Genomic DNA, 24854 nt, shown 5'->3' with positions numbered 1-24854 from the left:
TGTTTTGAAGCCAAGGCATGGGCATCCAAGTTGCCATGAAAGAGAATGACAATTTGCTTCCCTGGAATGAATGTACCTACATCTTCAAGGAATTAAAAGGGACATAGGAAAGGAGCAGGGTATTCTGATGTGATTTCCTTACCTAATCTGATGCATATACACAGACTCTCAGAGAAAGGGACAAGGGAGATAAAGATCTTGTACTCTCCTGGGACTGAGGAATATTGGGGAATGGGCATTTCTTCCTCCTTTTACAGGTACAATGAATCTCAGCCAGGTCCAAAACATTATCAGGCAAAAGAGAATAAAGTGAACAAACATCTTTACATATGCACTGGGTACAAGATAAAGGCAATTTTCCATGAGAGAACTGACACATCTTAATGTTACAAGTGTCTAAAGAAAAGAGTATTCTAACTGAGCCAATGACACAAAAGTCGAACTGGTTCTGGGTTCTCTCTGTTCTAGATTTCTAGAACATATCATCTAATGGGAGTTCGAGTTATTTTAAACAAGAACACCTGGAATTATGAGCTCAGACAATAGGACTCTCATCCCAGAAGAGGTAGGAAACCAATAGTGACAGGTATTGTATTACTGCCATTATAAAGGCTTTTCTATATGATACATTCTTAAAATTAGAAATGTGCTCAAAGGACATAGATCCCAGACCCCCCCTCCCAATTTTGAATGAGTGGTGCAAGCAATAAACAGCAATAGCTAAATTTTAATGAACGTTAGAAGAGAAAAATGTATGCATACATAAAGGACAATGTATGCATGTATGTACATATATGCATTTATGTAGGACTATGTATGCATATTTTTAGAAAGATGTATATATTTCTGTAGCACAAAGTATGCATTTATTAAGAAAAAATGTATGGATTTATGTAGGATAATGTATGCATGCATGTAGAGAAATGTATGGATTTATGTGGGACAATGTATGCATGCATGTAGGACAATATATGGATTTCTGTATGACAAGGTAATGGATTTCTGCAGGAAAATGTATACATGGATGTTGGACAATATACAGATTTCTGTAAGACAATGTATACATGCATGTAGGACAATGTATAGATTTCTGTAGGACACTGTATATATTTCTGTAGGACAATGTATGCATGCTTGTAGGACATTGTATGGATTTTTGTATGACAATGAATACACGCATGTAGGAGAATGTATGGTTTTATGTAGGGCAATGTATGCATACATGTAGGACAAGGTATGGCCAAGGTATGGATTTTTATAGGACAACGAATACATGCATCTAGGGCAATGTATACATGCATGTAGGACAACATATGCATGCATGTAGGACAACGTATGCATACATATAGAAAGATGTGAAATAACATGCTTAAAGGATACAAAAAAATGGCAAAATGATATGCACATGTTCACTTGATATCAATAAAGTCTGCCATGCTGTGGGACTAGTTGTGTATCCATGAAGACCAAGAAGAGACACAACTCTGGAAAAATACCCCACATCTGTGTGTGATTACAGACCAACAAGAATATGTCAACCTGATGTCAAAGCCAAGCTCTGTTTATTGGGATTCATGTATTGGCATCTACCTTCAAATGTTAACTGAAAAAAACCATTCTGAATTTCGAATATATAAAGTTACAAATAAAATATGCTTTAGATTAAGAAAAGCTAATAGATGCCATAATGATTTTTTTAAAAAAAGGTTTTGACCAAGCAGATCATGCAATTCTTCTTGAAAAGTTAAAAGTCTATCAAGGTAGTGAAGATACCCTTAAGTGTTTTTTTTTAATCCTACTTATGTAATAGGTCTCAACAGGAAAAAATATATGAACACCTTTTGGAGAACGAGAGGCCCACATGGACCTGATATCATTCACCTGGTAACTGACAAATGTAAGCTTGTGAAAGCAAATTCATACATGTAGTGAAACTATTAATTGGAAATAAAAGTTTGGAGCACTTTGACTTTGTTGCCACATTATCTATTTGGTTTACAAAATATACACCTTTCTGGTTTCATATTAAAAAAACTGGATTGGCAAGTCACAAGAAGTTTTTTTTTAAATTTTCCCATTCCATTTACCAAAATGGAACACCTGCTGAAGGACCAAATTTATTCATTTGAGAAAAGACCTCACCAGTATTAACAACATGATTAAAGGCTAAAATATCAAATATAAAATTAAAATAATGTCTGACTAATAACACTTTATATATAAAATGGCATCCAAATAATGAATATATATGTGATAAAAATACAAACAAGAAAAATATCTGGCATTTTAATACCACAATACCAATTTAAGGTGTCTGGTGTCTTAAGTTGTGTGGAGTAATGAGGTTACTGGTATGCATCAGAGGTTATTAGCATTAATTTTTCAAACACACAAGCAACATCTGAAACCCACCATTAATACATACCTAGTTAGTATAACACAGAAAATAAATTGATTTTGAATGTTATATTTTTCTAAAATGTATTTTCTTCAGCTTCAAATTACAAATTATTAAACTGAATCCCCAAAGTGCATTATTTTTCTAATTACTACAACTTGCCATATTAAATTCATGTAGCCTGTATTACACAATAATTTGTATAAAGTTTTGATTCCATGAGAAGACCTCTCTTCACAACACAAAACTGGTGATTCTCAATCAAATCTATCATCGGCCACTTACCTTGCTTTAATATGCAAACTGCTATTTTGAACTCCACAGTGGAAGCAAGGTTAACCAATCAGATGCAAGGTTACCAAATTAATATGCATGGATCTTGCTCACTATCAAACCCATCCAAAATCTTGATGACATAAGCCTTCAAGTTTGATAGAAATCAAATCAGAAATATGCCTCCCAGATGTAAGATGACCTAAATAGTATGTTTGCGTCTTGCTCATTACCTGAAAAGTCTGTTAAAAAGACAGATTAGAAATATAGTCTCCAGAGTGGTTTGCAAGCAATTGTTTACGGATGGACACATAACAGATGATGAATGGACAGTCATACCATAAGTCTGAAGAACCTCATTACTGACAAACTATAAAACCATGAATTGTGGATTACCACAAGGTTCTATGTTAGGGCCTTTGTTATTTGTTTTATTTACAAATGACCGACACATAGAATTATGAGATGTAACTCATCAATTAACATGTATGCTGATAACACTACCTTATCTGATGCTCAAAGCAATCAAGCGGAACTCGAGAAAAACTTCAAACTGCTCTCAACAGACTCCAAATATGGTGTACAGAAAATGGTCTGATCTTCAATAGAGATAAAACATAGGTCCTACTGATATTTCCATGACAAAAAAAAGCAAGACTTAAAAATGACATACTGCATGTACTCTGTGACAAATAGCTTGCTGTGATACAATCCTTGATATATTTGTAGAAATTAGCATGCAATGATTTCTTCACATCAATTCCATTTCTACTCATATCTCAGGTTCTCAAAGAAAATCAAGACCTTTATTTATTTTGGTCCAGTTACTTATTACAAAATGTACAATTTTACATAAACACCCTCATTAAATATCTCTCTCTCTCTCTTCACCTATCTCATCTCTCTCTTCATCTATCTTGTACATTTTCTCTTACTGAAGTGAAAGCAAATTTCTAGGTAAAATACAATTTATTGTCATTTATTGTTTTACATGGTAATAAGCAAAACAAAATCATACTAATTACATTTGTAAGTGACCACAATATGTATATATTGTACATGACCATGCTAAAACTGGGCTATTTACATTATTTATTCAACACAGATAACAGCAATGAGGTATTTTGTCAACCCCAGTTTGACTACAAGTAATTAAATCTGGAGACATACATCGGCTATAAATATAAGAAAAAATGTCTAAAACATGCAAGGGATTAATTTATATGAATAATTTTTAATCAGCAAACAGACACAATGTTCAAGATAAAATGCTTACAATCAATATATTACATACACATGAAATAATATTTTTATGAAAAGCCAAATTGATTTATAGATTCTCTACTAATAAACCACTATTTACCTGAACATTTTCCAGCAAAGACAGTCAAATGGTATTTTAAAATTAAGATTATTAACTGTCAAAATCTCAATGTACCCAATCCAAACAAACAGCCATTTAAACAGTTTGCATTTCTTCTTGATCAATAACTAAATCAGCTCCAAGTATCTCTCCCTTCCTCAGTGTATTAGATGGATGACAGCCTTAATAAGATTTGGTATTTATTAAGGTGTGTTAACTGGATGACAGCCTTAAAAACATGGGATTCTTATTAAGGTGTATTAGATGGATGAAAGCCTTAAAAACAAGGGATTAAGGTGATTTAGATGTTTGACAGCCTTAATAATATGGGGTACTTAATAAGGTCATTAGAAGGATGGAAGCCTTAAAAACATGGAATACCTATTAAGGTGTATTACTGTATTTACCATATATATTGGGACACAATAAAATAATCATTTTCTTTCCTGTCAGATAATTAATGGTGAAACTTTTTTTCACCTAGGTCATATGTCCCAAGACTTAAGAAACAAAATAAATTTGTATTGGATATGTGCCCCCCCCCCCGCACATTGCAATAAAATAAACAAAACTCATTTGATAATAAAAAGAAAGAAACTAATCTTGTATTGTTATCATTTATGCCTTTCTTATCAACATAAGCTTTAAAGAATAAAATATATTCACAAAATCCGTATATGTAGCGTATGCTTTCATACTGTAGCGTGTATCGCTTATGTCCAATAACACACGCCACGTTGATCATTGACATGAGCACTGAGAAACAAGTTTTGTTTGGTTGTGCTCAAATGTTTGAATATGTTATCTGACTGAAAACTGGATCTAACAAAATCACAAACGAGAGAGAAATAATCAACTATATCTTGAAGACAACTGTCATTCAGGCATGACACGGTGTTAGGTGCAAAAGAATCAAGACTGAATTATATCCAGGTCTTCTGTATGATAGTATCTCGCAAATAAAAATCATTATTTGAAAACAAATTCACTTGAGTGTAAGTGACAATCTTTTCGCCAGCACGGGTTACAAAAGTATCATTACTATTTACCCGCAGACATCAATGCTCCTTTGTATTAATTATTACTACATATGCCAAGCATATAGAAGCCCAAGTGGTGAATAAACACAACTGGCAGCGAGCAGTAACTTACCATCAGAACATCAAAGACAAAGGTTATTTTTATTATAAAGCAAGCTGACCTTGGCTGCTGACTTTGGATACTCTAAAGCCTTTTTTTTATAAAGGATATCAATAAAAAGGTTATTTTATTGCAAAGCAAGCTGACATCGAAAGCCGACTATGGATTAACAAAGATGGCCAAGATATAGAAACTAACTTTGGTTCCTTTTCACCAGTATTCATGGAAATTTTGAAAATAAATTGAAACAATGGAACAATTAGTTAAGTGACACAATATAGTGGCTTTGTGCACAGATGTTGATGACCCAGCGTTGCCCAGAATATCTTGAGAAAATACAATCATGTGATGAATTCGTGAAGCCAGAAGAGAAGCAGATGATTTCGTAGACAAGAAGATCATTAACATGGATGAAATTCTAGTGTACTTTGATTGCATTCCTGGATGATCTGACGAAAAGATGGGGGTCAAAAGTGTGAGATTTAGCAAGCTGGTGCATATCTGAAAATATCTGACTTAAGTCCTTGTAGTTTCCACTTACAATTTTTCATGGAATAAGAAAGCTAAAAATAACTATGCACTGAAAGAATGGATCGTACATGTGCAGGAGAAGGGTTGCGTTGATGAGATGCTGCTGCAGTGGATTAAGAGTTTTATCACAAGTGCAGTTTTATATTTTTTTAAATAAAATTTCAGTTGGAGTGCATTTTTTGACAAGAAATTTTTAAATGATTTAAAATGTGTCCCACAACTTACAGCTCAAAAAAAATAATGTGTCCCAGAACAAACAGTGCTCAAAATTAAATTTACTTTCAAAATTAATGAATGGTGTCCCAACATATACAGTAAATATGGTAGATGGATGACAGCCCTGAAAACATGGAGTTTCTTATTAAGGTATATTAGATGGATGACAGCCTAAACATGGGATACTTATTAACTCATCCGCTGGCACCATGCTGACGTGTTAGGAGGTAGTATGCTACTTCTGAGCTCTGTAGCATCAAGGTCATTTAAGATACACCAAAGTGGATGGTGTTACAGAAAAGCAGACAGATGTAGCTCTACAATGATACCAAATAATCTGAACTTTCAGCTCACATTACAAAATATAGTGGGAAAAACTATCTTTTTAGACCCAATTTTTAAAACCAAAATTTCGCACACTGTTGGATTCAGATTTTGTTTCTGGATTTTAGGCCTGAGATCTAAGGCAGACTGGTCTGAATTGTACACAGACATGTGAACCTTTGCAGAAAGTAGGATAAGTTGGTTTTTTGAAGTAAAACAATGGCCAAGACATGAAAATGATGGGTCCAATAAGCGTAAAAAAGACAAAGAATCCAACTTGTACCATCCTTCACATGCATGAGTGAAATAGCCAATGAAAAACGATGCTTCTAAAAGAACTAGGCATCAGGCTAAACAAAAAACTATAGGAAGCAGATGTATTTGGATGTATTCAGAAGTAACCCCCAAAATGTGTTTCCTACTCCCATTTCAGGCAAAATGACAAAAATCAAGGTGCATTTGATGGATGACAGCCTTAATAATATGTGGTATTTATTAAGGTGTATTACATGGATGACAGATTTAATAACATGGAATACTGATTATGGTGTATTTAGCTGGATGAAAGCCTTAATAACATGCAATTTCTTTTTAAGGAGTATTAGATTGATGACTGCCTTAATAATATGGGGTATTTACTAAGTTGCATTACATGGATGATGGTCTTAATAACATGGAATACTGATGATTGTGTATTTGCTGGATGAAAGCCTTAATAACATGGGATACTTATTAACGTGTATAGCTGGATGAAAGCCTTAATAACATGGGATACATATTAAGGTGTATAGCTGGATGAAAGCCATAATAACATCGGATATGTATTAAGGTGTGTTAGATTGATGACAGTGTTAATAACATGGGATACTTATTAAGGTGTATTAGATGGATGAAAGCTATAATAATATATGGAATGTTTATTAAAGTGCAAGATATACACCACACCTTCTATTTTTTCACTGATGCCAAAATAGACATCTAGCATTTGTGTAAGTTGTTGTTGTTGTTGTGTGTGTGTGTGTCAGTGTGTATGTGTAAGATCATAATTGGAATTACCAGCCACTGAAAAAGGAGATATTGTTATCATTATTATCAATATTATTATGACCTTGAAGTTTCTGGGCAATTCACCAAAAGCTGCTGGACTAGTTTCTGGAAAATTCATCGACAGCTGTCAAACCCATTTCAACACAACTGATCGAGTGCTGTTGGACTAGTTTCTGGAAAATTCATCGACAGCTGTCAAACCCATTTCAACACAATTGATCCAATGCTGTTGGACTAGTTTCAAGGCAGTTCATCCAAAGATGTTCTGGGCAATTCATCAAAAACTGCTGGACTAATATCAGGACTATTCATCCAGAGTCAATGGGTCTGGTTCAGGGCAATTCATCCAAAGCTGTTGGACCAGTTCTGTACACAACTTTCATACATGTATGCATTAAAAATCCAATGGCTTTAGTGGTTGGAGTATCCGCCTCAGATGCGGGAGGTCACAGTTTCCAACTCCAGCTGAGTCATACCAAAGACTTATAAAAATGGTACAAGCAGCTGCCTCACTTGGTGCTCAGCATTAAGATGTTAGTGTTAGGACTGGTCCACCTGGTATCATGATAATGTGACTGGTTGGGATATGACGCTATGTCTGCGGCATGATGCCTTAGTGCTAAGCATCACTCTAAAACTGCCACACTGGAGACATTGTAGCAAATTGACCAAAAAAATCTTAAAGCTGCATTAAAAATCCAAATCAAACACACACACACACACACACACACACACACACACACACACACACACACACTCAATAAGAGGCAAAGCTCAGGAAAAACTTACCAAAGCATCAGGATAGAAAGATATGCACATATTCAACAGATGTCACTAATGCTTGCTAAGGTTCAGGTCAATAATTCAAAACTGTGCGATTACTTGTACACACAAGAATTATATATATCTAACTTCAAAGTAAGGCACAACTCTGGAAAATTACAAAAATGTAGTGTAAATTTCAGGAAAATTCAGCAAAAGCTGAAGGACTAATTACCTACATATGCAAGAGTTACCATATACACATATACATACATGCATACATACACATCCATAAACTAAAACAGGGTGTAGGTCTAGAAAAATGAATTCATGACATCAATAATGTCTGCTATGATTTGGCACAACCTATGGAATATTGCAGGAACAGTTGTACACGTACGTCAGGGACATGTACAGTTGTACACGTAAGTCAGGGACATGTACAAGATGGACTGATAAAAGCTTTACAAGATACGTCTCTGCCCTATTGATGGATAACATTAAAAAAATGTATAGCAAATCCATTTGAAACCCATGTTATTGCTTTCATTTAATTTTATTATACTTATTCCTCTCTCAATGGGGATATACAACTTATCAGAACTCCTAATAGTTAAGGGTTCCTGCATGTAGGACCTACAGCATTTAGACCAGGTCTCTCCCTCATAAACATTTACTCAAGATTTGCGTACTAGGACCCCCAGCATGTTGTCCTGGCCTCTCCATCATAAAAGTTTGCTTAAATTTGAGAATTAGGACCCCCAGCATTTAGTAATGGTCTCTCCCTCGTAAACTTTACTCAATGTTTGAGCACTGGGACCTCCAATATCTAGACCTGGCCTCTCCATCATAAAAGCTTTACTTAAGACTTGAGTACTAGGACCTCCTGCACTTACTCAACATTCTGAGTAATAAATTTACTCCAAAATGGAAATCTTGCTCCAACTGGAGCCATCTTGTATCATGATGCTCACATTAATTTGTTCATTACTGTATGAATTACGATTAGCGTCACACAAATACATAAACTGACACCCCTGTCCACAGTTAAAAACAAGTACAGTTTACATAAATCCACTGTTTGATATGCTAAATTCTCAGAATAAATTAAATTAAGTATTTTCCTTTTTATTCTGTCTTTTAAATCATCATACAACACTAATCTGATAAAAATAATTTAACAGCAATAATTGAGAAGGGTGTATCTACTGAACATCCTGACAGCTATTGTATCTATGAGTTCACATTTTGGTACATGTACTTTATACATGTATTTCTATGTTGTTGATTTAGTCCACTCAAGACAAAAACAGAAACATCACCCAGGTTCTGGGAACTAAACACAGCAGGTTGTTGACTTCATTGAAAGGGATAGAAAGACAACAAGTAAATATATACTTCTAGATTGTTTGTGTAATTTAGTGTATGTTTCATCTAGTATCAAGAGTTTGTCAGTATCATAATACACCAGATTAAACAGTGTGATTCATCAATGTATCTGGGAGATGAAACCACCTCTATATCAAACTAACAAACCATACCTTTTGATATTTTTTTAGAAAGATCTGGATCTAGTCAAGTCTTATGACGGTGGTCACTGAACTTCTCGCATTTTTTTCATAAAGAAATGTGGCCATGGAATCTCACTGTAAAATTCCTAAAGAGATGGATGTAGTATTACAATTTAACTAGATACAATGCAAGGCAGAAATTGACAGCGATATCCCCTACAATAGGTGGTCGACGAAATAACATTTAGGTGGGTAAGGGTAACAATAGGTTTACCTGTGCCATAGCCATGTGTGCTAGTACTCTTGTATCAAAGAAGCTCAGTTCCAATAATACATAGTCTGCAGTTTGCGTTAAGCAGATGGCCTTATGTTGCTGCCGCAGCCACAAAAATGTCTTTCTCTTGGTGAAGAGGATGCCCCATTAACCTGAAGAAAATTTGAATTTAATATGAAGCATAATGTTTTCTATTACATGGGGAAAATGCTGTATGGTTTTCTTTTCATGGTTTTATTCTTTGACTGTTGTATTAAAGTAAATAATCACACAAATTTAACCTCACAATAAAATATATGGAGTTAAACAAATCATGCCACCAAAATTACAAAACAGCAAAATTTGAACATGTGGAATAGAGCTAGAATTCAACAATGTAGAAATTTCCAAACGAATTGAAATTGCACCACCATAAGGAAATTCAATGATTTGCAAAAATTGTTCTTTAGTTTTGCTTTAAACAGGAGAAAATGCCAAGGAACTGCGTGTCTTGCCAATTACCCTATCTGATATAGGTTAAGTTTTCACTTTCAAATGACCTTGACCATAACATTACCTGAGAGTAGAAGAGATTGCAGGAGGGCATGAATATGAAAGGGCAGTATAGGTTCAAAACATTCTGCCATGCAAAAAACTTTGACCAAGCACTTAACATGCAATTTAAAATGATCCTGACCTTGCCTGAGTGGTATTTGCACACATGGATATAACAGTGCTGAGCTCCCCAAGTCCAAGCATAAGAGTTATGCTTTTCAGGGTTTGGGACTTAACAACCATACAGATAAACTCTTAAATAAACACTTTAAAGTTTTTCATGAGCTTGACCTTGCATGAAGGTCACAAAGAGACGAGGGGCATTATGAAAAATGCTGGGCTTCCAGGTTCTACATTCCAGGTATGACAGCTATCTCAAGCAGCATTTGGGAATTATGACCATACAGACATACTTTAACTGAAAACTTCACCGTAAGTGTCAAATGACATTCATTCCTCGTCAGGGATAGAGACAGCAAATCCCTCAAAAGAGAATGCCATCTCACCTCTTTCCATGTGGGTTTGAGTCTCGGGCTCAGCCAATGTACTTATGTGAGAAAGCTTGTAGTAGCTTCCTGCGGGTCAGTGGTTCCCAGGTTCTTCCCGAGATAATCTGGCTGCCACATACAAGTCTATCATTTGCTGAAAAATGGTTTTAAACTTGCAACAACAACAATCTGATGTGGCATGGTAGAATTAAGACACGCATGCTCATAATGGATGTTTTTTTATTAACAAAAGCATGTGTATGTCCTTAATAATAATAATAATAATAATAATAATATTTACCATACTAATAATAATAATGATTTTATTTAAAAATGGTTACACAAATGGTTGCAGAGAATTGATCCTCCATGTATCCCTCTATTTTTACATGCGTACAGATATAATACATTATAGAAGCACACACACTAAACAAAGAAAAGTACATGCAATTCTTAATTCTTTCTAATGGGAATAGAACAAACCAGCTTATACTGAACAAAAAATGTATACTGAAGTAAATAATAATAACCTAAATTTAGGTTTGAACGTAATAAACAGAAATTATTATAAGAACATACTAAATCTGGGTACATACAATATGAAAATTGTGGGGCAGAGAAGTGGAAGGTTTGAAAATGTATCCTTTTTAGGTTTTATTGAATTTGTCAAATCAAAATGGTTCAACTTTTATCATGTGAAATGGAATAAAATGAAATGTATTTATGTTTTAATTTTCTCTAAATTCCTTTGGGATTCAGTTCCGACTTGGTGGTTCTGAACACTGAAAAATATTCTTATTGAGTTCTTATTTGGTTTTGTAATGGAAACAGGATTAATCAAATTTATCTTAAATTGGAAGTGTTGCCTGGCTTTTTTTGCATGATATTATGCATGAGACTATGGTCTTAAACTAAGTAACAAAAAATGCAAAATTCAACAAGTTTTTAAAAAACATTCAACAATTAATTTATTCTGCCTAGAATACAAAGTGAAAATTTTATGAGAACTTACGGTATTCTGAATTAAATCCAAAAAGTCTTAACAATCTATCACAAGTCGAAATGAAATAAGTTCCAATTGAATTCCAGTGGTGTTCCAAACAAGATCAAATACTGAATGTGTTGATGTGCCTGTAGACTCAAACATGCAAATGTGCCAATGGCCTGGAATTTGGTCTTGTGTTGACAGTCTTTCAATGTATCACAATAATATAATCCAAAATGTCCTTGACTGAATATACTATCATTCCAAATTAATGTTTTAGTCCAAAAATATTAGTGAGCACTTTGAAATTCCATTGAATTATTTATATACCTAAATTAAAAACTGAGCACACTAATATGACTGATTCCACTTTGGATATGAGGGCAAGAATGAATAATTCTTAAGTAAACAAGTTTATAAACCCCTCCACTTGATCCAGGCCGTAATTACCATTTTCTGGAAATACTCTGCCAACTTAATGGTAAATTTCTTTTCTGGAACTTTCTAAGGTCAAAATCAAACCTTTAACTGGACTTCAGAAAACATGTTTACAATTAATAATAATCTGAATATTTAATGGATAATCATAGAGAAATAATGTGCTATTTACAAAATAAATGTCACTGGTCAAGTAGACTATTAACTTGATTCTGGACTAAGGTCAATTACAAAATATAGATATACATAACATATAATAAACAAATAGAAAAACACAAACATTATAAATTAAATATACATAACAAATGTTCCTTGAGATATAATGGAGCCCTACTGTTTTAAGCTTCCTACATAAAGGAAACTGGACCTTTTTCAAAAGCACTTGTTCACCTACTGTTAAAATTCTTATATTATTAACTTGCATTCAGGATGTTGTTAACATTATCTAGCAAACTTGTTTTGCAGTCTTGATTTTGGAAAGCAAAATAATTTTCAATATCCCCAAACAGCATTACAACAATCCTGGTTGTATATAGCTTCCAATTTATCTCTCTTCTGTTGGGTTGTAATCATTAATACTTCAGTCTTGTCTGTGTTTAATTTCATGCCATTTTCCTTGAACCATGAATCTAACTTTCAGAAGTGACCCCTCTAGGTCTGATTTTAAGTGTCTGATAAAGTGATCATATCAGCATAGAGGTCAGATGATGAAATATGGCTGATTATTTTCAAAGGCAGAACCCTGTGGTAGTCCAAATGTAATTGGTTCTTTAGAAAAATAAAACTGAGACCAATTCTGACACATTGTGCCATTGTCTTTGTTGGACAAATTGTAAACCATTTGACTGTAGAATCATCACCCTGATACAAGTTATTTTTTATTATATCATGATGAAAAAGACTGAAAGCTTTTATATGATCAACTAGAAGTAATCCAACTAATCTTCTCTCAAGGAGAACAAAAATGTCTTACAGCAAGTTCTTTTCTCTGAACCCTGATTGGTTTTGTTGAATTAAATTGTATTTATAAGTACATGTACATCCTAAACTGTCATGAACATATTTTTAAGAAGTTTGGATGGAGCAGCAAGATGGATATTGGTCTGGTACACTAACATATTCTTTGGGATAGAGTGGGTAAGATGGATATTGGTCTGGTACACTGACATATTCTTTGGGATAGAGTGGGTAAGATGGATATTGGTCTGGTACACTGACATTCTTTAGGACAGAGTGGGTAAGATGGATATTGATCTGGTATACTGCCATATTCTTTGCTTCCTGACTTCTAAATGAGGTGACTTTAGTCAATTTCCATGCATTGAAATTGACATTTTTAGATTACATATGTAAGCTATGCCTTCAGATAGTATGACTGCTGTAGCCCTCTTGAGACATAGTTTAACAGCTAGGCCTGTTTATTTTTTTTAAGAAGTTTTTTTCAATGGAAAACATATTCCAAGAATATTAAAACTTTGTTGATACTGCAGAAATTGCAAATTTTGTGTCAGCATGAACTTTTTGTCAAGAATGTAGTTTATGATGGGCTCCTTAACTTCTAAATTCGTTACGGATCACTGCCATCTCACCTCTGTCTGCGTGGGTTCCAGTCCAAGGCTCGGCTAACATTGGTACATGGGAAAGCCTGCCGGTAGCTTCTCATGGGTCGGTGGGTCTTCCCTGGGTTTTCCAGGGTTCTTCCTCCACCAGTTATACTGGCCGCCATGTATAGCCTATCTTGTGCTGAAAAATGGCGTTAAACCCTAGAACAACAACAACAACAACTTCTAAATTTACACTGACAAAAATTCATTAAATGTGTTTTCTACTTCATTATTCTCATAAAAAATCTGACTTTCTTAATGAAGACACTGGATTTGACTGACCTGTATCTACTGGTAGTTAACTCTGCACAATTCTGTTTTATTTTCTTCTAGAAGTGATTGATAGTAATTTTCCATGTTTTGTAATGTGCTTGTTCATTTTGCTGACCTACAGATTTTAAATAATAATGAATTTCATACTGTCCACAATGTCAGTAGCTAACCAATTAAGTTCAAAATCTTTAACACTGTATTTTTTGGGGTAATTTACATGTCTATCTGTCTAGCACTGGCATAAAAGGTTGTGTCTAAATATCAAGACCATCATCCACATCATTAAATATAAGTACTTTATTCCACAGAACATTAAATGTAAGTACTTTGTTCCACAGAACATTAAATATAAGTGCTATATTCCACAGAACATTAAATGTAAGTACTATATTCCACAGAACATTAAATATAAGTAAATGTACTATATTCCACAGAACATTAAATGTATGTACTATATTCCACAGAACATTAAATATAAGTAAATGTACTATATTCCATAGAACATTAAATTTAAGTACTATATTACAAAGAACATTAAATATAAGTACTATATTACACAGAACATTAAATATAAGGAATTTATTCCACAGAACATTATGGAAATCTTCCTGGACTTTGGTCTAATCATAATTCTTAACATATTCGACATGTTGTAGTTTTATGTGTGTTACATTTTACCTATGCTTTTGCAAAATCAATGAAACTAAGAACAGATCCCTTACTGTAGCATAATAGGTTATCACTCCTTAGCTTTCTACCTTCTCACAAAACCTCCATCAGAGGAATGACTTCTGAACTGGAGACACATGATCAATTAAATGTTGACCATGTGATAAAACCCTTCTGTACATTTAAGGCTGTAGCAAGTAACAATGTTCATTAAAAAATTTGTACAATATTTTTTGGTTAGGAGTAATGGGAAGTGATTGCCAGGACCTATCTTTTATCACATCTTACTGGTTAGGAGTAATGGAAATGATTGCCAGGACCTATCTTTTGTCACATCTTACTGGTTAGGAGTAAACGGGAAGTGAGGACCTATCTTTTGTCACATCTTACTGGTTAGGAGTAATGGGAAGTGATTGCCAGGACCTATCTTTTGTCACATCTTACTGGTTAGGAGTAATGGAAATGATTGCCAGGACCTATCTTTTGTCACATCTTACTGGTCAGGAGTAATGGGAAGTGAGGACTTATCTTTTGTCACATCTTACTGGTTTATATTGATTAGATTTATGACTTTTTTTCAGTGGTCAATTTCTTGTGCTTGGGTCATTAATTTGGTCGGTCCACCCCCAAAGAAAGGCTTCCATGAAATTCAACAAATTACTATTACTCTATAAAAGAAAAACATCTAAAACATTTACAGCTTGATTTCATTTGTTAACTAACTGTATTTATATTCTTTTAAAATTCCTGTTTCTTTCCAACTGAGTTGCCTTTGTGCACACTATTTGCATTCTTTAGAAAGTAGTATTGGGTTCATAAGTGAGACTAGATACATTTGTGTTCTAACCGAACTACCTTCATTAAATCAAGAATTTTATTAATTATTATTAATATTATTATTATTATTATTAGTAGTAGTAGTAGTAGTAGTAGTAATAGTAGTAGTAGTAATCTGATCATTCGACTAAAGTCAACTAAATGATGAAAATTTTCATTCTATTTTAAATCACTTTCTGCTTTTAAAATGCTCATTCTAGTTTATTAAGGCATAGGGCTTTTAAAACACTCGTTCTATCTTATTAAGGCATGAGGGCTTTTAAATGCTCATTTTATTTTATTAAAGCAGAAGGCTTTTAAAATGCTCATTCTATCTTAGTAAGGCAAGAGGGTTTTAAAATATTCATTCTAGCTTATTAAGGCAGAGGACTTTTAAATGCTCAATCAATCTATCTTACTAAGGCAAGAGGGCTTTTAAAATGCTCATTCTATCTTACTAAGGCAAGAGGGCTTTTAAAATGCTCATTCTATCTTACTAAGGCAAGAGGCTTTTAAAATATTCATTCTAGTTTATTAAGGCAGAGGGCTTTTAACACATTAACCCCTGGTGACAAGTTAACATGGCAGGAGGTAGTAGCCTACTGATGAGCTCTGTAGTGTCAAGGTCATGCATGATACACTAAAGTGGGTGGTATTATAGAAAGGTAGACAGATGTAGTTCTACAATGATACCAAATAATCTGGAAGTTTGTGTTGCACTACAAAATACAGAGGGAAAAACCTCATTTTTGGACCAAATTTTTTTCCACCCAAAATTTGCCTGTGGTCGGAATCCGATTTTGTGTCCGGATTTTAGACTTTTTGGTCTCAGATCTAAGGCAGACCAGTATGAACTGCAAACAGACAGATGAATCTTTGCAAAATGTAGCATAAGATGAGCATTTGGAATAAAGAGTGGTCTCGATACGAAAATTATGAGTTCGTTAAGCAAAAATAAGAAAAAGAAAAAAAGAACTCCAACTCTGACTCTTCTGCGTATGCGTGAGCCAAACAGCCAATAAAAAACGATGTTTCTAACACAACTAGGCATTAGGTTACTGGAAAATCACCTGGAAGTTGATGTATTCGGACGTATTCAGAAATAGCTTTCAAAATGTGTTTCCTACTCAAATTTCAGGTGAAAACAACAAGAACCTCCAGGGGTTCATGTGTTAATTATCTTTTTTTTAAGCAAAATTTGCCCGTGGTCGATATCCCATTTTGTGTCCGGATTTTAGACTTTTTGGTCTCAGATCTAAGGCAAACCGGTATGAACTGCAAACAGACAGATGAGCCTTGCAAAAAGTAGGATAAGATGGGCATTTGGAATAAAGAGTGGTCTCCGTACAAAAATAATGGCTCTGTTTAGCAAAAAATAAAATTAAAAAACAAAAAAGAAGTCCAACTTTTACCCTTCTGCTCATGCACGAGTCAAATAGCCAATGAAAAATGATGTTTCTAACACAACTAGGCAGTATGTTATTGAAAGATGACCAGGGATTTGGTGTTTTCAATTCTATTCAGAAACAGATTTCAAAATGTGTTTCCTACTCGATTTTCAGGCAAAAATGGCAAAAACCTCCAGGGGTTAATGTGTTAAGGCTAGAAATCTTTTAAAATGGGCATTCAAGCTTAAGGCAGGAGAGCCTTCAAAATGTTCGTTCCAGCTTATTAAGTCAAGAAGTCTTTTAAAATGTTCGTTCTAGTTTATTAAGTCAAGAAGTCTTTTAAAATGTTTATTCTAGCTTAATAAGGCAAGAGGACTTTTAAAATGCTGATTCTAGCTTATAAGGCAAGAGGACTTTTAGAATGTTCATTCTAGCATATTAAGGCAAGAGGGCTTTTAGAATGTTCATTCTAGCTTATTAAGGCTAGAAATCTTTTAAAATGCGCATTCAAGCTTAAGGCAGGAGAGCCTTCAAAATGTTCGTTCTAGCTTATTAAGTCAAGAAGTCTTTTAAAATGTTCATTCTAGCTTAATAAGGCAAGAGGAGGGCCTTCAAAATGCACATGCTAGTATATTAAAGCAAGAGGGTCTATTATGTCAAATACAGTAAAATATTATAGATTGCAAAATAGTCCATCCCAGTACCTTGGCTGAGGTAGCAACCCTTAAATCTCTATCATATGTGAAACACTGAAAAGTGATTTAGAAGCATGAATCAAATAGCACTTAACCTTCACATGTCTTCAACTAGGGGGAGAGTTGCCAGTGAGATTATAGGTCAGGATTTGCTCACCTCCTTGAGCTTCATGGTTAATGAACTGTACCTGGTGTGTGCAGCATGTGTGTGTGAAAAGTGAAGGCAAAACATCTGACAGAAACTTACCCACCTTCTATTTGTGTACCTGGTGTGTATCAGGAGTGTGGGCTAGCAGAACATCCAATGGCTGACAATGAGGAAAACAATGCAAACAGTTTGTCCATCAGCAAAGGGGGAATACACAGTGATCCATTTGTCTATTAGAATAGCCAAAATACACTACAGTCTATCTCTTAGTTGCTGTTGTTGTTGCTGGTTTAATATGACATTCTAGCAAAAGACAGGATATACCTGGTGGCCAGTATATCGGGTAGAGGAAAAATCCTGGAAGAACCACCAATCCATGGGATGGCAAGCATTCTCACATACTAAATTGTCCAAGACTCAAACCTGTCTATTAGTATAGCCAGAATACACTTCAAACAGTAAACAGAATACACTAATGTCTATCAATAATGTTGTTGTTGTTGTAGGGTTTAGCACCATTTTTCAGCACACGATAGGATATACATGGCGGCCAGTATTAATGGTGGAGGAAGAACCCGGAAAAACCCCGGAAAGAACCACCGACCCATGAGAAGCTACTGGCAAGCTTTCTCACATACCCACACTGGCCGAATCCGAGACTTGAACCCATGCAGAGGTGAGATGGCAGTGATCCATAATGGAGAGCGCTTTAGACCACTAGGCCACTCGGGGCCCCCTCTATCAATAATGAGAACACACTCCAATCGGTCAATTAATAAAGAGAGAATAATTTTAAACAGTTTGTCTGTTAGCAAACAAAGAATACACTACAAATAGTCTATCAGAAAATGAAAATACATTACAAACATTCTGTCTATGTTTTAGTATAAAGAGAATATACTACAGTCTGTCTATTAGAAACGAGAATTCACCACAAACATTCTGTCTATCTATTAGTATAAAGAGAATATACTAGTTTGTCTATTAGAAACGAAAATACACTACAAACATTCTATGTATTAGTATAAAGAGAAGATACTAGTCTATTAGAAATGAGAATTCCCCACAAACATTCTATTAGTTTAAAGAGAATATACTAAAGTCTGTTTATTAGAAAAGTGAGAATGCACTACAAACATCCTGTCTATGTATTAGTATAAAGAGAATATACTACAGTCTGTCTATTAGAAAAGTGAGAATGCACTACAAACATCCTATGTATTAGTATAAAGAGAATATAGTACAGTCTGTCTATTAGAAAAGTGAGAATGCACTACAAGCATCCTGTCTATGTATTAGTATAAAGAGAATATACTACAGTCTATTAGAAAAGTGAGAATGCACTACAAACATCCTATGTATTAGTATAAAGAGAATATACTACAGTCTGTCTATTAGAAAAGTGAGAATGCACTACAAACATCCTGTCTATGTATTAGTATAAAGAGAATATACTACAGTCTGTCTATTAGAAAAGTGAGAATGCACTACAAGCATCCTGTCTATGTATTAGTATAAAGAGAATATACTACAGTCTGTCTATTAGAAAAGTGAGAATGCACTACAAACATCCTGTCTATGTATAAGTATAAAGAGAATATACTACAGTCTGTCTATTAGAAAAGTGAGAATGCACTACAAACATCCTGTCTATGTATAAGTATAAAGAGAATATAGTACAGTCTGTCTATTAGAAAAGTGAGAATGCACTACAAGCATCCTGTCTATGTATTAGTATAAAGAGAATATACTACAGTCTATTAGAAAAGTGAGAATGCACTACAAACATCCTATATATTAGTATAAAGAGAATATACTACAGTCTGTCTATTAGAAAAGTGAGAATGCACTACAAACATCCTATGTATAAGTATAAAGAGAATATACTACAGTCTGTCTATTAGAAAAGTGAGAATGCACTACAAGCATCCTGTCTATGTATTAGTATAAAGAGAATATACTACAGTCTGTCTATTAGAAAAGTGAGAATGCACTACAAACATCCTGTCTATGTATTAGTATAAAGAGAATATACTACAGTCTGTCTATTAGAAAAGTGAGAATGCACTACAAACATCCTGTCTATGTATAAGTATAAAGAGAATATACTACAGTCTGTCTATTAGAAAAGTGAGAATGCACCACAAACATCCTGTCTATGTATTAGTATAAAGAGAATATACTAGTCTATTAGAAACGAGAATTCCCCACAAACATTCTGTCTATTAGTATAAAGAGAATATACTGAAGTCTGTCTATTAGAAAAGAGATTACACTACAAACAATCTGTCTATTAGTGAACAGAATACACTGCATGTGTGTATGATTTGTAATGTAGCTTTAACAATTTTTCAGTCATATCACTATGATGTCTGCAGTGTGGCAGTTTATAGTGATGTCTAGCACTGGGGCATCATGCCACAGACATGTAGCATGATGCATAGCTGCCAACCCTCCAGGCTCGCAATTAGTGAAAATAGTGAAAAAATTAGTGAATTTTGACATGAATTCATGAAGCGATCTTCGAATCCGGGAATATTTGTCAGAACAAATGTTTAGCATGATCTCCAGCTGATAAAGGTGGACTGTGTTCAACAAGAAAACTCAAAAACTATGCTTCAGCACTGGTAGTTTGTAGGTCTTCCGTCGAGAGATGAAATCTGCTGCGAGTTCTTAATTTTCCCAACCTCTATGTGCTTTTTGCTACCAATGTGCTTCCTCACTTCCTCTACCACCATGCCCACGGCTAAAATTTGTGGTACACTGTGTGCAAAAAGCATGATTTATCTCAGTGTTTGATGGCTGAATGCAAGGCCAATTATTGGAATATTACAAACTAAACTTCACTTTTTATGCAATACATTTTTTTTCCCAATTTGATGAAGACATTTTCAAGAGCCAGTGCTGAATCATAGTGGTAATTCAAATATGTTAAAATACTTGCTACTGGGCCAACTGTACCAATCAGCTATAGCGCCACTAATATCGCGACTATCAGTACTGAACCGTTTCGGCAACTGCTGATATCAGCAACTGTTGACTAGCACTTAACGGGAAATCGGTTATTTTATTAAAGACTGAACATATTGAGAATTTTTGAATTTTTGAATTTTTTGTGTGCATGTGGCGTGAATTTGTGAATCACTGAAAAAGCCTTGAAATTCATGCCGAAATTGTGAGGGTTGGCAGCAATGCATGATGTCCCACCCAGTCACATTATCCTGACACCATGCCGATCAGTCCTAATACTAACCTCATAATGCTGAGCACCATGTGTGGCTGCTGTTAGTACCATTTTTATGTCTTTGGTATGACTCAGCTGGGGTTTGAACCTGTGACCTCCCGTATCCGAGGTGGATGCTCTAACCACTAGCCACTGGAGCAGTCGAATACACTGATAAGTTTATTATATTAAAATGCCAGATGATTCAATTATTTCAGGTGGTACTGTAGTTATGTACGTCATAGATGAGAATATATGCTTAATATAAATCTCAAAATTCTCTTGATAAATGTAATTATCGTTTGGTTATGGTATAGGAGTATATCTGTATTTACTTTTAAATTTAGAAATTGGGTCTTAACTGTAGCCACCCAGTCACATTATCCTGACACCAGGCTGTCCACTAGCCTCTTAATGCTGAGCGCCAAGCAAGGCAGCTGTTAGTGCCATTTTTGTAAGTCTTTGGTATGACTCAGCTGGGGTTTGAACCCACGACCTCCTGCTTACGAGGCAGATGCTCTAACCAACCACTAGGCCACTGGAGCAGTCTTAGGAAGGTGTGAATGTGGACATAAAACAAATCCATGACAGCAAGTTTCTATTTATAGCCAAACAATCAGATTTTAACAAATTTGATTTTAGTGTACAATGCTTAAAATAGAATTACTGGCAAGTAGTTACAGCGTAATTTGGAATTAAGCTGTTCATAAGGAAATATTTTACAAGCATTTTCCCACTGAATACAATATTTTTGGAAATTCTAATGCACATGAAATCTTACTTAAAAGCGTGAGTGGTGATTATATATATGGCTATAATTTGGTAATACGCCTAAGTATTGTGTATAAGTTAGATCAGCATTAGTCTAGGAATGTCTTCATGGAATGCTTTCTCCATCATTGATAAGCTAGGGTCAACCATAGTGCAGAGAGAGTCAAGCAGGCAGGCAGCATGTTGAACACCTACTGAAGGCGTCAAACTGAATTAAAAGTGAAAATGGAAAGAAAAAAAACTCTTGCTTGTCTAATTCCCCACGTGGAGTGCACTGACATCTGAATAGGTGCTACAACAGATGGTTTAAACTTGACATGATGTCAAATTACTAAATGAATGTTCTGAAGCTGATCATCCTTTTCCAATATTTACAGTACATACAACAGTTCCAAGAAGTGTTTTGTTTTGTATGACTTTCTGATAAATCAACCTGATGTGCTGTATAAAATGGGGTGCACTCAATTCTCTTAAGCTTTGGCAATACCACATTTTAACATGAAAATTATCCACACACTGATAAAAGAACCGACAGGAGAAAATCGTATATGCTCCTTGCAAGCTTAGATTTGGAAACAGATAAATTGCTTTACATTTATTTTTACACTTTGTTTCAATTTAGCTAGAAAATGTTCATATTAAAGAAAACTTTAACAAGTTTAAAGGGAAGGATGCCTTTTTTGGATCAAGACTAGTAATTCCACCTTTGTTCAATCCACTAGTATCATTTGACCTGACTGTAGCATGTGTGATCAATGTAAAACAAATTGAGTTCAGCGTTAAGTCAAAAGTTTTATTTCTGTTTTACTTTATTCCAATTCGGAATACATGCGTGTTTATGTAACTAAATACTTATATACCTGTAAACTATAAATGGCTGCTGATGCCATGAATAATCAATCATTCACTGTTTCTGCATCTCAAAGTCTTTTCATCAAGTAAAATCAAAGATATAAAATGATAACATTAGTAGTTTCAGTCTAAAATTAAGATAGTACAAATAGAATTAAATAAACTTAGTGCATTTAACATTAACCTTATGGCATTTAATATTAACCTTACTGCATTTAATATTATCCTTAGTGTATTTAACATTATCCTTAGTGCCTTAGAACCATATTTTAATGATTGTTTGCCTCATTTCAGTCAGTAATTGATATATCTTTTTTTTAAAACTAACTTGTGCTTAGAATAAAGGTATCTTGTGTGCAACTTGATGCAAATTGTATTTTCTTGTTTTTAATCAAAACAGTATCATGCTTCTGAATAATATGCAGATGTCAGGTCAAAACTATTCTATTTTGTACCTATAATTATTTTTTGAGAAGTACTATTAAAAGAACTTGAACTTCCAGTTAGGAAAACGAGAAATATTTGTACTTAATGCAAATACTTGTATTCATGCTTCAGTATATTAAACAGTAGCCTGGTCAGGTCATGTTCTATTATGTGTACTGTATTCAGTACCTAAATAAGACCCTGATCTGTCAGTACATGTAAAATAAATAGCGCAAAATCTTCATAAATGCTATTATTATTTTAAACAGGATAGGTAAAAGCTTTAAATGAGACCAGTATAAGTTTTGAGATGTTCACTTTATTCACAAGGCAAAATGCTGTAGCAGTGAGTACAATGTGCTAACTTCACATACAACATGCAACCACATCTGTTGTCCTCACCTTGCCTATCCTTACACTATATTATACAGCCTCATCATCATCAATAACAGCAGCAGCAGCCAGCAGCAATAAAACATGCTTGCAGACTCCCATACCTCACCAAACAGTAGGAATAACCATCTCTACTACTCACACTTCATTTACCTTGTAGTAAACAGCAAGCCACATGTTGTACACATGCCGCAAGTCTTCAAACTGACCGTATTTTACTCATCTCAACTTCAAATACTTCAATGATACTGATCAACAATGTTAGCAAGTGATGATGATTACTGCCTAACATTGGCAATATAATTAAATTAAAGACACTTTCAGATATATACAACCAACATTGGCCCCTGGGTCAACTTTTGCTTCCAGGGACTGAGTTCTTGGATCCTAACCTGGAAATTATGGAGAACCTGACCCCACAACCATCATATCTATAATGAAAGTTTCCTGACTACCGTACAGTGTTCCTTATAAAACATGTAAGAAAGATTGTCAGCTCCTACACTATTCATATTTGCCCCTTAAAATGTATGATCTTTAATTTCATTTGGTTGATATTATGCTTAACAGCACATTAAAAATTATATCATGCCAAGGCAATTAGAAGGCTTAGTGCCTTGCCCAGGCTACATTACTGGAGCCTGGCCTGGACAGGATTCAAACAGAAACTCTTCTGGTCACAAATCTGTTATGATAACCACTTAGATATGGTTTCACTGTTCAACTATGAATACTTTAGACCAAGCTTTTGTTAAATATATAAATGGCACAGCACCTTATATAGTCACTTATAAGTTGAGTCCAACTGCAAAATGCACAGACCCAGACCTTCTGTTGCATAATGTGCTGGCAGATCAAGGTCTGTTCAGTTTTGATTCAAGTAATCAGTATAAGATGCAATAAAGACCCCGATCTGCATTCACATTATGCTATAGCAGATCAGGATCTTTGATGTTTGCAGTTTGACTTGACTTATAAGTGAGCAAACATGGTACATGTCATTCTACATGATCGAATTTAGTGAGGCATCAAGTATGTACCAAAGGAGAACACAGACCTTGACAAGCCAGTCTATAACAGACCTTGACAAGCCAGTCTACAAGAACACACATTGACAAGCCAGTCTACAAGAACACATGCCTTGACAAGCCAGTCAACAAGAACACAGTCCTTGATAAGCCAGTCTAAAAGAACGCAGACCTTGACAAACCAGTCTATAAGAACACAGGCCTTGACAAGCCAGTCTAAAAGAATACAGACCTTGACAAACCAGTCTACAAGAACGATGCTACACCTATACCTATATAATTAA

At 34.6% G+C, this 24854-nt stretch overlaps 1 protein-coding gene and 1 non-coding gene across 9 annotated transcripts in view; both read right to left on the bottom strand.

Moving 5' to 3' along the window:
• The window catches only part of LOC149804771 (uncharacterized), a 93821-nt gene that overhangs the window by 59164 nt on the left and 9803 nt on the right, over window positions 1-24854 (bottom strand). For 6 of the 8 annotated variants that reach the window (XM_089944284.1, XM_089944292.1, XM_089944327.1 and 3 more), the window contains exon 2: window positions 9840-9991. In XM_089944284.1, coding sequence (XP_089800410.1) covers window positions 9840-9854 — 15 coding nt within the window. In that variant the 5' untranslated portion in view covers window positions 9855-9991. Of the gene's footprint in view, window positions 1-3175; window positions 3271-9839; window positions 9992-24854 lie in introns of all 8 variants that reach the window. The other 2 variants (XM_089944301.1, XM_089944334.1) reach the window with 1 other exon arrangement.
• On the bottom strand, window positions 21569-21649 carry Trnat-cgu (transfer RNA threonine (anticodon CGU)). The gene has a single exon. It is a non-coding gene; the product is annotated as a tRNA-Thr (tRNA).

The sequence above is a fragment of the Sinohyriopsis cumingii genome, chromosome 2 (genome assembly GCF_028554795.1).
Source record: "Sinohyriopsis cumingii isolate HCF-2022 chromosome 2, ASM2855479v2, whole genome shotgun sequence".
Taxonomy (NCBI): Eukaryota; Metazoa; Mollusca; class Bivalvia; order Unionida; family Unionidae; genus Sinohyriopsis; species Sinohyriopsis cumingii.
Note: the sequence above shows the minus strand (reverse complement) of the source record. Positions and strands in the feature narration are given on the sequence as shown.